This window comes from Chlamydotis macqueenii, chromosome 2, assembly GCF_036417535.1.
Source record: "Chlamydotis macqueenii isolate bChlMac1 chromosome 2, bChlMac1.mat, whole genome shotgun sequence".
Lineage (NCBI taxonomy): Eukaryota > Metazoa > Chordata > Aves > Otidiformes > Otididae > Chlamydotis > Chlamydotis macqueenii.
The window spans coordinates 38471227-38487605 of NC_141557.1; the positions used below are offsets into that span (position 1 = coordinate 38471227).

The window sequence follows — 16379 nt, forward strand, 5'->3', positions numbered from 1 at the left end:
TTATTGATTTAAAAAAGAATAAAAGGGGGATGGAGGGCGAAGGGAGTCTGTTTGAGAAACACATCTCTCTTCTTCTAAGTGACAATTAGAGTCAAGAACTGCAATGAGTCTGCTCCGAAAAAGGTGAGAGGAGCTGGTCTCTTAACACTGCCTCTCAGTAAGTGGGTCCTGCTTTGCTTTCATTCCTGTCAGGTAAAAGATTATTACCAATTCAAGTAATTCTCTCCAGACACATCTTTATGCCTACACCCCTGCGTCCCCTAACACAGACATACACCTCAGCTTTAAATCTGCTAACAGTGACGCTACCGCACCTACAGGATTTGCTCAGCTTTTGGGTAGGTTTTATAACCACGCTGATCTCTGTGCCTCCCACCACCGCTAGTAATAACTGAACCAGTCAGGGAAGGTCTCTGCAAACCAGTCGCAGCAGTGATTAAGATGTAGACATACGTATCTCCTCGCCCTTTAAATAGAAGGCTTAATTGGCGATGTGGATAGCAGCTTCCTAATGGACAGAAATTAAACTCCATTTAATTCCTGAGCAGACACTTCCAATGCACAAGGTTTACCACACATTTGGAGTGGGGAGGGAGGGGGGAAGGAAGGAGCCGCACACACAACTCTCTCTACCTCTGACAATCACTGAGGAAAAGCAACATGAGGACCAGAATGGCATAAGTGTGGCAGGTGTGAATTGACCTGCACTGGCAAAGCTGCGAGCTGGGAAACTTGCAAATCACATGGTTGTGCAATACTTGGCTCCAGTCAGTGCTATCATGTTCTTTATTAAAAAAAAAAAAAAAAAAAAAAAAAAAATTCTTAAAGACATGTACATCAAGTTAAGGGATTAACTGTCAAGTGACATTACTGAAACAGAGACAATATATTTCTTTATTGTTAATGAAATTCAGTTAAAAGTGAAGGAAGTGATAAAGAAAGTACTGTTTTGTAATGTATTTTACATAAGAACGTAATATAGAAAGGGAAGTGCAATTAAATCTTAATGTGGACTTTTTTATTTTTAGTTTATCATCTGGTTTACATTTTGAGCCCCTTTGCAGCAGTAAATTATGCCAGCATTTCTTAGGGAATAACTGCCATGTTAATTTAGTTTAATAAAATAACTGACAGAAAAGGGGGAAAAGAAGCAAGAAAAGACAGCACCCCCCCCACACGCACTCCTTATCTTTAGCTAAGTATTCAAATGCTTTCTATACGAATTGTCCGTGGTCCAACTCCAGCACCATGTAATAATACAATACATTACAACACAGTACAATGCAATCTTGGGTTTCTGTAGCGCCCTTCATGCAAGCATCCCAGGGTGCTTTACAATCATTATGAGTTAAAATTAAAACTGAAGCACATACAATTCCTAAGAGAATAATTTTAAAAATGCTAAACAGAACAAATAACTTTTAAGTCTAGATTTAAAAGTCCCAACAGCCAGAGCTTTCCTTACTTCAATTGGCAATGAGTTCCAAAGCTAGGGAGCAAAGCGACTAAAGGCTCTCTCATGTTATGTTAAAAGATCTCTCATGTTGTTTATACTTGTGCAATACTCCACAGCCAACAATTTGCCAATAAGAAGGAAAAAAAAAAAAAAAAGAAAGAAAAAAAAAAAGACTTATTTGCAATCTCGCTGTAAAGAACACTGGAGGAGTGGCTTGTTAACCCTCTAATAAAGTTATGGAAAAAAAAAAAATATATCAGGGTTAGTACTTGGCCATGACTGTGTTAAGAAGTATGTGAGAAACATGAATGAATTAATACAGAATTTTGTAGCACTGCATTACTTGACTGCCTCTTGACCCACTAAATGTAAAAAGGAAAAAAAGCATTTTCTCTGTCTGTCTATACATGAACCCAATCACTGCTAATACTTAAAATGTGAGTTATGCTGTATACCATTCTCAGGACCACTGAGCGAAAACAGAAGTCGAGTAGTGCTCAGTCCTACAACACGTGCACATTTCAGAAGGAAAACGTATCAGAAGAAAATGTGCTGTGTTCCTTTTTTGTTCTGTCACTTCCCTAAAACTTGATGTCCATATGATAATAATTCACATGAAAGTTCTCAAAACTGCTGAGATAAAAACCCAAGTGGTTAGCACACAAAGTGGGGAAGACAGTCCCAGAAATCTTATTCCCTTAAAAAGCATTAATTTTGTACTTTGTTCATGGGAGAGCTTGGCAGAAGACAGCTGCTTACAAGTCCATACAGCTGACTTCAGAGGTGGGGGGGGGGGGGGGGAATCTACATTAGCACCATCCCTCTATTGGACTATTCTCCACTTTTTCAGAAGCAGAAACACAAGACCTCAGAACAGATACTAAGGGACACACTGACACCTTACAGAGTCCTCTGAAATCAGAAACGGCATTTATTTCAGAAACAAGGTATGTTCCCCACCTCCTCCCCACAATAAGTCCAAGCCCTATAACTGTTTTGGAAAGTGACTTTGACATCCTCATCATAGTTAATTCTAATGAAGAGGCAGAAAAAAACAGCTATATATTTTCTCCTTTAATAGAGTGCTACCAAGATAAAACAGTTGTAGTCTGACATAGCTTTAACACTGCGAGTGTTTAGACTCATCTAAAGTGCAGAAATCGGTGACCAAAAGATCTGGCAATCTGAGTATTCTGCAAATGCCCTCTCACAGCCCTTCCAACACGCGCGTTTCATCCTCCCCATTCCACCAGCAACAGGCTCTGTACCACCCGTTCTATCTGGATGACTAAAAATCAGGGGCACAAGTTTTAATAGTTAATTGAAAACGTTTTAAAAATCCAGGTACCACGTCAGCTCAAAGAGACATCAGGGTGAATGCTCTTGAGCAACTGAGTGGTGGGGTTGAAAGGCCCTGCCTGCCAAAACCTGAGCCCAGGCCCTCAAGGATTTACTTCTCTGGAATAATTAATAACATCTTTAAAATCTAAAGTAGAGTAACTTCTAAGTAGAAAAGGGAGTTGCATTCCTTACTCAAGTTATCAATTATTGGGGAAGGGGAGGAGGAGGGGAGAAGAGAATCCCAATCAAAGAAATCCAAGGACTCGATCTCAGGTCTAGGCAGGTAAAACTGAAAGGGGAAGGCAAAAAAACACCTTTCAGCTCTGTAAAGCACAAATTTTAAATTGCTCATACAAAGTATGCATTTTGGCAACTCTTAATAGCTCATTCCTCAGTTATTTATAGGTCTGGAAATTTTAATTTTAGCAAGTGCCATTTTTTTTTGTTGGGATTTGGAGCAGTGGGGGTTCAGAACAGCAGTGAGGAAATGCCAGACAACTGAGGATGTGCTGCTTATTTGCTACGATGGCCAGGTGCCTTTCAATCAGGTGAACTGAGAAACACCGATGTTCCGAGCAAGCTTTCTGTCTGGCGCCTCTGCCAGATCACATAAAGCCTGCACGATGCCTGCATAAAACAGCATGCAAATTCAGGGCAGGGTATCTGAACAAAAAGGGAAGTATATGATCTATATTGTGCCCATGTCAGACGCAAGCAGTCATTCAGTACAGCATGGAAGTTTGATCCAAATACAGTCAGGATGGCTATATTTATCGCAAGTGCAAAGCTATTCACATTTCAGTATCATACCAGCATTTTTTCTGTGTGCGCATACGTTTTACGGAATGCAAGCGTATATGCCTCTAACTGAAAAAATCAGAGTCAAGAGTAAAATTATGTAAAAGACATTACAGACATGGAGCGGGGGGGGGCAGGGGATGGTGCACACAACTATCTTTAAAAAAAATTCAAAATAGTAATAAAATGCACATAAATTACTATGTCCGTAAGTATCACAGACTCTGGATATATTCCATGGAAATATTGCATGTCCCCTACAAAATATTTTAAAACATAATAAACCATGAGATTCAAGATTCTACTACACATCAGGCCTGGATTTTCTCATCTATAATGCGCTGGCTATTGGTTGTCCTGAGACTTCGGCTAGCTATACTATGGGGGAAGAGAAAGAATGAACGTCCTTCAGAAGTGCTTTTGCAGTGGTTTGATGAAATGAAAGAAAAAAAAAAAAAGCCAACAAGAAATTCGAGCCTGTTTGTGAATACTAACAACAATCATTTAGAAAATCTTTTTTTGTAGGAAAAAAAAAAAACAAACCAAGTGAGATAATACTAGTAGAAAAGTCAATGTCATTTGATCACTGACATGTTTTCAAACAGTACCTAGATATTAATTAATCTCTACAATCTCTTCGTTTGGTAGGTGACTTGTTATCTTCCTTTCATGGAAAAGGTTACAGGAACTCAAGATAAGGGGTACATCTAAATGTTCAAAAGCACACAGTGAGTTTGTTCCAGAATTATCGAAAGAATTTACAGCCTCTTCTCAAACCAATAGCCTATGTTGCTCTCCTCTCCCTTATAAAAGCCTATGTGACTATATATATATATATATACACATACACTCAAACACATATATATATACACACACACAGAGAGAGAGAGAGAGAGAAAGAAATTCAATAGGGACAAAACAAAAAAACCCTAATTAATATCAGTATAAACACAGTCTGTAGTATTTCCGTTATCTCAACTGTGGAAGTAATAAGAGACTTCTGCACTAAAAACCAAAACAGAGCAAAACTGTGAAAGTGAAGTATGCAAATGCTAGGACTAAGGCTGAGTAGAGAGACCAAAGGATTAACATTAAATAAATAAATGCAACAGGCCTGTCTGCCTGCCTCATCACTTTAGAGCAGCTCCCAACAGACTGAGGTAGAGTAGAGCTTCTGTGCAAAGGGTTGGAAATAAGAATTGATGGTAGAACAATTTCTTTACAACCCTTTGGAGACTGAAGAGCCAGAACAGGAGGGATATTAGATCTAGGCCACTTGCAAGATGCACCAATTTAATGGAATGCACTAGATGGCCCAAAATTGAGCCCTAGATTAAATTCCAAGTTGCCTTCCCCGTCAAAAGAGGTCTGGAGAGGAAGCAGAAATGAAGCAAGCCGCGCATATCAAACGCGAGAAGTCTTTCACCCGGCATCTGCATATGCTGATAGTCTCTAGCCATAAGATCTGCAAACCTGAGGTAAAGCACGAAAATACACACTGCAGCACGTAATTCAGAAAAGATTTCGCTTTTCCATGTGAAATTTGCAATGTCTTTTTACCTTGCCTGCTTGACATAAAAAAATTCGAGCCTAAACCTCTGGATGGATGCTTGCGATTCCCTGGCTCCAAGTCATGCCAACGGGGATTCCCCGTGATGCCGGCTCCTACAGCAACTGATAAACCTGGCCTTTGGGGGCGGCCACAGCGGTCACAGAGTGAGACAACTGCAATAGCTCCAAAAAAGACCACGTATTCAACTCTCCTAATGAGAGCAAGAGTCACAGTGGCATTTCACTGAGAAAGGCATCAAGAGTTCATACTTATATGCCCCAAGGTTTTAGTTGGACAAGAAAGCAAATAGCAAAAAAAATTAAAAGAAAAAAAAAATGATGATGTTGTTAGGTTTACAAGACTCTATAACGAAGACAAACTGGATCTCAAAGTTTGTTTGCTCACGTACTTTCCAGCCCTTAAATATATCTATACTATAAAAATAATTTGCTTGAGGTTTTTTTTGCAGTACACAGAATGTCAGTATTCTGAATAAATATGAGCATTTTTTTAATATACAAAAGGCAAGATTAATTAAGAAAATACAGTAAATTCTCCGTGAGGAGAATGATTCTCAGTTTTCCCTGCTTAAATGGGGCTTTGGAGATGCCATGCATTGAACACAGCAACTTAAACACTTTACAACAAATCCTTCCATACCTACACAAAACAGAGCACTGCTAATGACAGTGACAGAAAACGATAACTACTCTCGTTTCCACTTTGAGTCATTTTTCTGCGGTTAATAAATTATATCCATAATAGTGTTAATAAGTTACGGTATGGTGTCACTGCATTAGTTTGCATTTGTGATGAAGCGCTTCATATGGCATTACCTATGCTCGTGGAAGTACGTAACAGAAGAGACCACTTCTTTGCCCTTGGAAGAGTCTCCCATGCTGGCATTTTGACAGACCCTCTAAAGAAACACTGCCTCCCGACCTCCGCCTTGTTCCTACTTCTCACCCCCGTTGCAGCAGCACACCACTGCAGGGCAATTCTCCAAATTTAATGTGTTTAACAGAACACAGACACTCTTAAATCAGTGTCCTTTCCATAGGAGTGATATACAATGAGTTATTAGGCAAATATGGGAAGCATTCTGATCGATTTAGTCATGTGAAAAGGACACCATCAAATCAACGCATCCTCTCCTCAAGCTCCCGGAGGGAAACGGGAAGATTTAGTCTGACTGATGGGCTCTCAATCAACCGCTCTAACGGTTTGTTTTTCCAAAAGTTAAGAATAAATAAATGTATTTTCAGCTTAATGTGATTTGGTCTTTAAAGAAAAAAAAAAGACAAGCAGAAGCTATTTAAATTCTTGCTACCCAACTACCGCAGCAGTGGTGAAGACAAAGGTGACAAAAGTAATAAGCATGCTTTTAACAGCAGAAAGAAGCCTACGGCTTTAAGTATATTCTTTTACAAATAACGAAGTGCAAAACGGGAAACAAACAGCCCCAAATCAAGGGTTCTGTAATTTTGGGTTTTGGTAATTTCAAGCGCTAACTTCAAGAGTTGTTACTAGGCAAGATGGTTTTTGTCCATTAAAATTATTATATAAAAAAATCAACATAGTTTAAAAACATCTTTTTAAAAGAGTATAATTATTAAATTTTCTGCAGTACCATGATACCATCTCTAGTGAAGCACTCCTTTTAAAAACTTTTTTTCTGCTTTATCATTGCATCATCTACATATATATACAGAAGCTGCTATGTGAAATACAATGTCCAAATAGAAATGAAATATTCCATCTCAATAGAATGCACTTCTTTCCATCAGTATCAAGTAAAAACTATTAGATTAAAATGGAGAAAAATCCCAAGTTATCTGCAGCCTGCATAAGCCAGCAATGCAAAAGCTCACATGCTTTTACAGTAGGTAAGTACAAGATAACTTTGCAGATATATTACTGGAATGGTTTGCAACCAGTGAAGATAATTTTGATTATTTCCACTTCAAAACTTCCTATATTGGAGCCACATCACTGAAAACAGTCAAACCATAGGGGAAAAAAAAGTGATGGGAAAACAGCCTGCTAATATATCCGCTGGAAAGACAGACAGAGAAAGAGAGCAGTCCTCTATAGATTAACTTAAGTCTTTCAGAGACTCCAATATTCTGAGCAAGAGAAATAAAAACCCCATAAAAATACCTTGACTTCCTTAATTTTCTTTTTCCCCTCCCTACCAAAACTAGCATCATTTATTTGTATACTCAATTTGTCTCCACTGCACCACAACACAATAAATTTTAAAATTTAAAAGGTAAAAATAAACAGGATGTTCCCACCACAGCATCACTGGGCATCATACTGCATAGACAAATAAGTCGCGCCTTCAGAGTAATTTGACAAAAGAATGACAAAAAGAATGGCAAAAAAACCAATACGACTAAGGCTTGAGGAAAGCATCAGTTCAATACTTAGCAATGTACAAACTGAGGCTTCATTTTTGTTTAGGTATATTTTGATTAGAACTAATAAACGGCTGATTTTCCTTTGGTTGTTTGCAACAACAACATATCATCCGAAGAGCTTTATTCTTTATTCCCTTCTCATATAGCATGCCAAAGACTGTCTCATTTTATGAATTAGCATTTAAAACTACTGTAGGTTATCTAACAAGCATTCAGATTCAACAGTACTTTTGACAGCAGTAAGTAGAGAGCCTTTTAACACCTCGAACACATGTGCTTGAAAAAAGTAGATACATCAAAGCAGTTCAAAGACTGAAGACAAAAACCAGTTAAAATCCAGTTTGCTGTGAGACAATTTTACTGTGGTGTAAACAACCTTTCACGACTCCCCATGGGAAATGTTGTAAGATGATGTTCAAAATGAATCAGGCGTATTTATAAAGATCATGAAGTGGTCAAATGAATTTGCATTTTTGGCAGATTCTCTCCACGCGTACTACTTGCTACAGTCTGTGGAAATCTCAAATCTCACATCAGCGTTGCCTATAGTGCTTTATTATTTATTACATGTTATGCTAAGTACCTGTGAAAGGGGACATTCCTTGGCCAATGAACTCTGGTTCATATCCTTCAGTAAGTCCTTCAGAGCATTTCTTACTGTTGTGTGAGACCATTGTTCAGGAGGCAAGTCTTCTAGTTTAGGGCAACTATTTGAAACACAGATTAGAAAAGGGATTATTACAAGATTGCATCCTGCTGCAGAACATTCCTTTAAGACAGACAGATTTCATTTTGCGCATCAAGCAGATGCATCTGGAGATTGCTCTCGGTCTCCTGATTGTTCCGATTAGTTAATTACTTTATACAACACATCTGCTGTATTGATGCATGAATTATACATCAGCTGCATGTGGCGACTATTTTTTCATGTTACTTCTACCTTCCTGCTCTGATGCGCTTGGTAAAACAATTTAAGGTGTAATGCTTTCTCACGACTGATCATGAAAAGCATTAATATATTAACCGGTTTTTTCTTTTTTGTTACCGTGAAATTTAAGAACCTAGACAGCAACAATAAGTGTGAGCAAGTCATTCTTTTACAAAATGCACACAGATGGTACTGTTCATGATATGCAAAAATATTTTTCTCTTAAGTAAACTTTATGTAAAATGCCTTCTTGTAATGCATCATTTAATTGACTAAAATGCAATATAGTTTTAATGAGATATCCAAAGAAAAATCTATGTATCAGAGCTATAAAAGTTTTCTGCAATACTATACTGTAAGTTAAAGAAGAATCAGAGTAACTAAAAAGGAATTTAGCTAAGCCTTTGTACTCTGAGCACGCAGCACAGTGGGAATTAAATACAAGCAATATTAACAGTAAGAGCAGACAAGTAACAGTTCACATCCCAGAACTGCTCTGCATCGTACCTGTGTAACTGGATTTTCAGTGTGACCACATGATACACGTCTTGCAGCATGTCTGCTACTGTAGCATCAGGGGCATCCGTCACATAGGAGAGTGGAACTGGATTCCACTTCCCAACCTGGATAAGCCCTGTGGGATTTTTATTTTTTGAGGGGAGGGGGAATGGGCAAGAAGGGCAAGAAAAAAAAAACGAAAGAAAATAATTTACCTGTTAATACCTAGGGGCAAAAGAAATATTTTATTTTAACAAGATCAGCACCTTTGTTTCTAGCCTCTTAAACCTGGCAAAACAGAAGAACACCCCTCCCCCCCAAAAAAACCTTACCCACACACCACTAAGGATATACTTTATCTAGATTATGAAGTTATACAAATGCATTACAGTAGAGAATTTTTAATACGTATAGAAGTGTATTTTCCTAAGTTCCCATGAACTCAACAGGACATGAAATAATAGTTAGCATTCCTCTCAGTAAATTAGAAAGGATCCTGCAATGCAAGGACTGAGTGGAAAAAAAAAAAAAAAAAAAAAAGCAACAAAAAACCTCAAAACACTTTGCAGTATATTAAACCATCAGGAACAAAATAAAAGAAACAGAGCTGGATATTCAGTCATAAATGCAAGTTGACTCTCAACAGTCCATCTGCTCAAATATGCTTTACACTTCCTTGTGGATCCTCAGTGGAGTAGATTATTAAGGTCAATAAGCATACTAATGATTCAGTTGAAGTCTTTTTTTTTTTCTTAAAAAAAAAAAAAAAAAAAAAAAAAAAAGAAAGACAGAAAGAATCTACCTCCACATTCCCCACGAACAAAAACGTGCACTAACTAAACAAAAATATATTAAGAAAAAAAACCTACAGAGACAGAATCTGCAAGAAGTTTAAGTGGTAAAACCTGCATCACACTCCCGAAAGAAATCCTGCCCCTCCCCCAAGACCCCACAAACAAACATAATTCATCATACAATTTCATAATCTTATTTACCTTTTGCTTGGGCAGCAGAGCTGTGAGAATATCCAAGTGATAGCAATGCCATTTCAATCAGCTGGTTGAAAAGCATATCCTTCCTCACCAATACAAATTCTGCATGCTCCTCCTTAGAATCGTACTCAATGGCATTTTCATAATGTTCCACTACACAGAAAACTGGAAGCATACTTCCTATTAAAAAAAAAATAAATTTAACATATTAAACTTGAGTTCTAGTAGAGTAGGTGGGTCTATACAGCGTTACGTAAATAAAACCTGTACGAACAGGCAGAGAAGCCATCAAGAATCATCGCAAATATTTGATAAACATATTCCCCAAGTCCTTTCCTCTCACTCTGCCCCAAAAAAAGAGAAAGTTCTACAAAACATACATCTCTCTGAAAAGCAGAAATGCAAATGTACCTCGCTTGATCGGATACAGATTGAAGAATTACCTTCTATAGAAATAACAAGGTTGACTGAAGAGAAGTTGATTCTCCCTGTCCTGCCTGATTTGTTGTGAGTAGCAGCCAGCATGAGAACCTAAATACACACTGCAGATGTCTTCACTGTAAGCCGTTTTAGTACCAGCTACATAATTTTGTTCGTTAACACTAAAACTTTCTTAGTCCTGCCAAAAATATCTAATTGCCTTCAACATGAACAGCAGATCACCTTGCACGTTATACGTTCGCTCTGAAAGGAGTACACAGAGAAACAAGGCAAAAGTTAACATTAATTCGTGCTTCATTCCCTGAGTGCACTTGAGCACTACTTTCTCTCACATCTTTAAGAAACAAATCATGATTTCAATGCTATTTTATGAAGTGTACCTGCAGTTTGGGCTTTTTTTCTTTTTTTTTTTTTGTTGCCTCCTGCACTTTAAATTCCAGATTTCTGGTATTCATTGCTTTTTTGGTATGCCTGAAAGTAATTACTAATTTCCAGTTTTGTAGCATCATACTACAAACCCTGCACAGAAAATTAAGCAAACAACCTTTTTCCCTTTCCTTCTACCTCTTTTTTTTCATTAATTTTTTTCTCCCTTTTGACAACAGACAGAGAGGTAACAAATGACTCAAGCTGTTTTAGGGACAAAGTCTCTCCCAGCAATCAGATTTCTACACTTTGTGAAAAACCCCTCCTGGCCTCCCAGACGGATGCGGGTGACACAATGACCTCGGACTCCTGCTTTTAGGCCCCCGTCCTGTCCCGCTGTCTCCAGCGGCGCAGGTACAGGATCTCTTAATGACAGAAAGCAAAAGGGTTAAAAGCAGATGTACAGAACGGTCTTATGGCAGCCTGCCAGAGGGGTATCATCTTTAGCATAAATGATGACAAGGGTTATTTTAACAGGGCACCCAGGAACTCCAATTAGTCCTACAATGTTAATGCCTCTATAACCACTGCCCTCTAGACTTACAGAAACCTCCTAACCTGCTAAGGTGCACCAGACATACCGCAGTCGAAAAAGAAGATTTACTCTTGACAATAGAGAGACGCTTTAAGACCGTGTCTGCTGATTTCTGCTCTAACGTATAGCAAGAAATCACAATAAAAAAGATACCTCTTAAGCACGTATATTTAAACTGCATCTGTTCACCAGAGAGCCAGTCTCTGGCAAACAAACCCCTCCAGGCTCGCTTGGTAAAAGCTCACAAACTCACTCCAGTCTGCCCAATAGGCTCAGCACGAAAGGCAAGACTAAAAGCTTGCCAATATTTATGTAGTGCAGGAAGGACCTTTTTTTTTTTTTTTTCCTTTTGGTCTTGGTTTTTTTTTAAATCTAAGTGAGACTGGTTCAGGAAGGGAGAGAAAACCAAAGCAAAAGCAGTACATGCAAATTGGCGATTTCTTCGTTGGTTTTAATTAAGCTGTGGAGAGCTTTCTAAAACACACACACACACACACACACGCACGCTTCATCTGCAAAAAGGTAGTGGGTTTGTTTTCCTTTCCAGGCTCTCACAATTGATGTTTGACCTACTACCGTCTGACTCAGAGTAAGGGCTCGAAATTCTTAAGTAGTTTCACCATTAATACCTGAAGATAAAACGTAAACAGAGCTTCATTTTAACAAACAGTGCAGATACACTCAAAGACAGCCAAGCCTATTTGTTCCCCCCCCCCCCCCCCCATCAGTTCCTACAAATTGAGCTATGATCAGACACAAAAACTAGCAACGCACAGGTACTTTGCTGCATGTCAGCACACTTTTTTGCCAGGTACACGGTCTCACGAGTTGCAGGCTTCTGGGCAATGTGGTACTTTAAACAACACAGGAGAGAGAACCTCCCGGCCAAATTCTGATGTGCAGCGCACATTATCAGAGGTGGCTCCTGGTAGCGCGACACAGGTATCATCTGACTACAAATCAAGCCACTAAATCTTTTAGCAAACTGTCACAAGTGTCCTTCTGTTAATGTGAAAAATGTTACACAGGAGGGCACAATCTCAGCTGGCTGATCACTCCTGCTAGTACTTGGCAAGACCTCCAAGTGCAGCAACTTCATAACCTTCTAGTATTAAAGGGGAGAGCATTGGTCAGTGCTCGTTGCTAAAAATACAGCATGATTTAAACCTGAAGGCAGTGTTAGAGCTTTTGCTGAAGGTTTACGAGTCTGTGTAAACAGTACGTCTGCCATAAGGAGCAGTGAAGTCTGTAGAATCCTTGTCTAAAACTGTCCTGGCATTAAAGTTTGCTGTGCAAATATCACATAATACCAGAGACAGCTGAAATCTCCTATTTAGGAATTTATGGAACTTATATGTTTGCAGGCGTCAGAAAGTCCTTTTTATATAGCCCCACTGCTTCACTGTACAATATTAATGCACTCTGCTTGAAAAGCCGTAATAAATTATATTTTTAATGCTCTTACCCTAGCTTTCTTAAGATGCATACATTCTTGGCAAACAATCAATAAATAGGGTAATCATGAGCAGAGGCCAAAGAATTTGCTGAAGTGCTGTTTTTCCATTTTTAATAGATAAAGATCTAACAATACGGACTGCTGTGTCTGTTCATTTCAGGATCAATATATTCTTTGTTTTCGCCAAACCGAGGAAAAAAATAAATGATTGTACGATAAATGTTATGCATCAGACACAATGAAATTCCTCTGCCTTCTAACTTTGTGCATTTAAGACTCTTGGTTGCATTTTGCACTTTGCTTAGCAAATGCAACAAAAATCTGGGTTATAAATATACACCGATTACACTGAGAAAAGTAGAGGCTGTTTTAAAACAAATGACAAATTATATGCAGCATATTTTGATTTAAATTAGCAAGCCTGCGGGACATGGTCAAAAAGACTTACACGTTTTGATAAGCAACATGTATAGATTTTTGTCCACGAAAAGTATTTTCAATGCAAACAAAAGCCATCCATATACAAACATCAATGATTCTAAATGTGCCTTTTCCTTGTGTAAATGTCTAATTACAGCAAACCAGTCACTGAAAAATATGACACCCAAGTTGTTCATTGTTCAATAATGAATTGTACTTAAGAAAATAAACTGCGAAGATTGACATCATAAATGACTTTTCCAATGTGATACCTAAAGATTTACACTTTCTCCTTCAAACTAACTTGCGACTGCTATGGAAATACTCCTGCCCTTCCAATCTTGGACCATCATTAAGAGGAAAGGCGAGAATTTGTTTTGGGGGTTCGGTATTTACTCTTACATATTTTTGTGTTTCTTAGCCCAACACTCACTCAAAGAATTAATGCATTATATAACTTCTATTTAAATGTAAGAATTTGCTTTAATCAGGGCAGCTAGCCTTTACCTTAACAAAAATCAGACTCCACCCTGTAAAGCAAGATGCTCCACCCAAGCATGAAGCTTACATTTCCCAAATGTGATTTATATCAGAGTTGGGAATATATAGTATTTTACAATGGAGATTTAATTCTGAAATATAAATGAAGTAGCGTCTGCAGAAGTATGCTTCCCCCCCCCCAAATATTATAATATTTCTCTAATGCAGAATTATGAAAAGTGTTACCTTTTCTAATATTAGTTTTCATCAGGTGTCCAGAGTGTTTTAAAGGCACTCCTTGCATTTTAGTTCCTGTACTTCCAAGTCTTCCTCTTCCTAATGGGCTCCCATTCTGTTCCAAGCGCGCAATTTTGGCTGGTGGACCCTTCGGATCGCTTACATTGTTAGACATTTCTGAGTGTTCTTTCCCCTGAGTTGCCTCGTTCAAATGATCCATACTCAGTCCCGCCTCTAAAGATCACCTGCCATGATTCAAAAAAAAAAAAAAGTATATATATATGTTGTACACGTGTGCGCATATGTATACGTACACAGCTTGCACATGTACAGAGAGAGATAAATATGTATCATAAGCTCGTAAAGAAGAATAAGTAACTATTTTAACTGGAAGAAGACGTCTTTTTCAAAAGAAGCAAACTTACTCTCCAAAAATGACCTCATACCCCAGTTTACAGAGAGATCGCATCATAATCTGGTGGAATTTTTTTTTTAAAAGTCAACTAGAGTACCCCTTTAAAAAAAAAAAAAACAAACCAAAAACAACTTCAGAGATATTCTACCAAACCTAAGAGAGACTAAGACTCATATAAATGATGATGATTGTCAAGGTATGTGCTCCAACACAGCTATTGTTACAAATCTCACAGAGAGGTTTATTATTAATCCTGGGTGGTTTTATTGTGTTGAGAGAGAGAGAGACACACACAGCTAGAGAAAGAAAAAAAGATTCTAGTGAAACATTGCTTGATCTACGTGATTTAAAAAGCAGATAACAATTGAGAGATTGTTAAAACTTTAGTTTAGGGAGCAACAGATTTATTAGAAATGTAGAATATTGTCCACTTATGCTTCCTCCTCCCCTTAAAAATAAAAGTTAGAAGAGAATTTAACATTTAACTTTGGAAAGCAGTGGCGGGAGATGGTTGCTTTTGAGTTTCCTAACCAATATTATACCAAGAGTTTATCAACTTTCACAAAGTTCAAAATATGCATATGACATTTTTCAGATGTTAAGCTTAAAGTGTTAAATGGAGTAGTTTACTGAATTAAGAAAAATAATCGAGAAGGTAGCATCTGACAATACATAATGCTGGAAAAAACCCTCCCAATTTCTACAGTACTTTTGAAGCCCTTAAATATTTTTTTAAAACCCGGGTGATGCTAAATTACGTGCTGGCACAGCTATTTGAAACCAAAAACCAGAAGTAATTTCAAATTAGCAAATTAAGAAAAGGTATACGTTGGCATGCTTATATTTCCCTTTTTCTAAACTTTTGAAACGTCCATCCATGAGTAAGAGTTTCAGACAAATCATTAAAAATCTCCCAAGCCTAGAACATAACCGAGTAAGTTTCAAAGAATTTTGTCACTCATCAGCATCTGTTTTGCCAAGTATATTTAAAAAAAATTAAAAACCAGTTGCTGGGAAGAGACACATCTTTCTGGTTATGATTTCATTCATCAATACTGTTGTGATTGTTAAGGATTTTACCCTACCTTTCTTTGACTGAGAAAGGTGTCACAGACTATTATCTCACGTATAGAATACAATCACTAAGGACAGGTGGCTAGACATTAATTTAAGAACCAGTATTTACATTAGCAAGTCCAAATACTAACACTGGTGCGAATCTGAAAATTGCTACTTTCTCTCAGTTGCCTAGTAATTCAATACATTTTCTGCACATTTCATAGCAAAGCTATTAAAACCTAAACATCTTGGGATTTTTTTTTTTACATACTTCCATGCCGCTGGTATATATGCCAATGACAATTCCACAAACTATTTTTTTCTTGTTTGAACACCACGCTGTTTTTCCCGATACGGTGAAGAAAGGCAATATATTAATCTGAACATTTACAAGCAACCTCAAGAATGCCACTGAATAGCTGAAGTTCAGAAAATCATTATTTCTCCTTATGCTGTAAGGTGACAGGCTAAGGTTTACCATTCATCTTGATCCCATCTGTTTTAGGTCATGTGTCTCATTAACAGCAAACGTGCCTATTTTAGCCACTTTTCAAAAAGATTTCTGGTTTTCTTTGGTTTTTTTTTTTTTTTTTTTTTTTACTGCGTTAACTGCAGCCTAAGCAAAGAATTACAGACTCAAACCGTTAACATCTTCCGATGCTTCTGACGATGCTAACACACTATAACGGCTGCTTTGCTGAGACCGGTCTCTCTCAAGAATAAGAGGATTAACAAAAAAAAAAAAAAAGGAAAAAAAAAGGGAGGGGAGAGTAAAACAAAACAAAAAAAAAAGCCTCGAACAAGAAAATCCTTGTCACTTTTGGCAACTTCAGAAGTACTCTAAGGCACCGAGGTTCTTTGCTAGAAAAAGTATCTAGTCATCATGAGTCAGAATCGCAGTACATCATGTACAGTGAATAAA

General features: G+C 37.8%; 1 protein-coding gene across 6 annotated transcripts in view; it reads right to left on the reverse strand.

Moving 5' to 3' along the window:
• Nucleotides 1-16379, reverse strand: part of SATB1 (SATB homeobox 1) — a 93669-nt gene that overhangs the window by 57426 nt on the left and 19864 nt on the right. For all 6 annotated transcript variants that reach the window (XM_086742642.1, XM_086742640.1, XM_086742641.1 and 3 more), the window contains 4 exons: nucleotides 13993-14228; nucleotides 9992-10168; nucleotides 9006-9132; nucleotides 8154-8277 (listed from right to left, as the gene is read on the reverse strand). In XM_086742642.1, the coding sequence (XP_086598768.1) occupies nucleotides 8154-8277; nucleotides 9006-9132; nucleotides 9992-10168; nucleotides 13993-14203 (639 nt within the window). In that variant the 5' untranslated portion in view covers nucleotides 14204-14228. The remainder of the gene's footprint in view (nucleotides 1-8153; nucleotides 8278-9005; nucleotides 9133-9991; nucleotides 10169-13992; nucleotides 14229-16379) is intronic.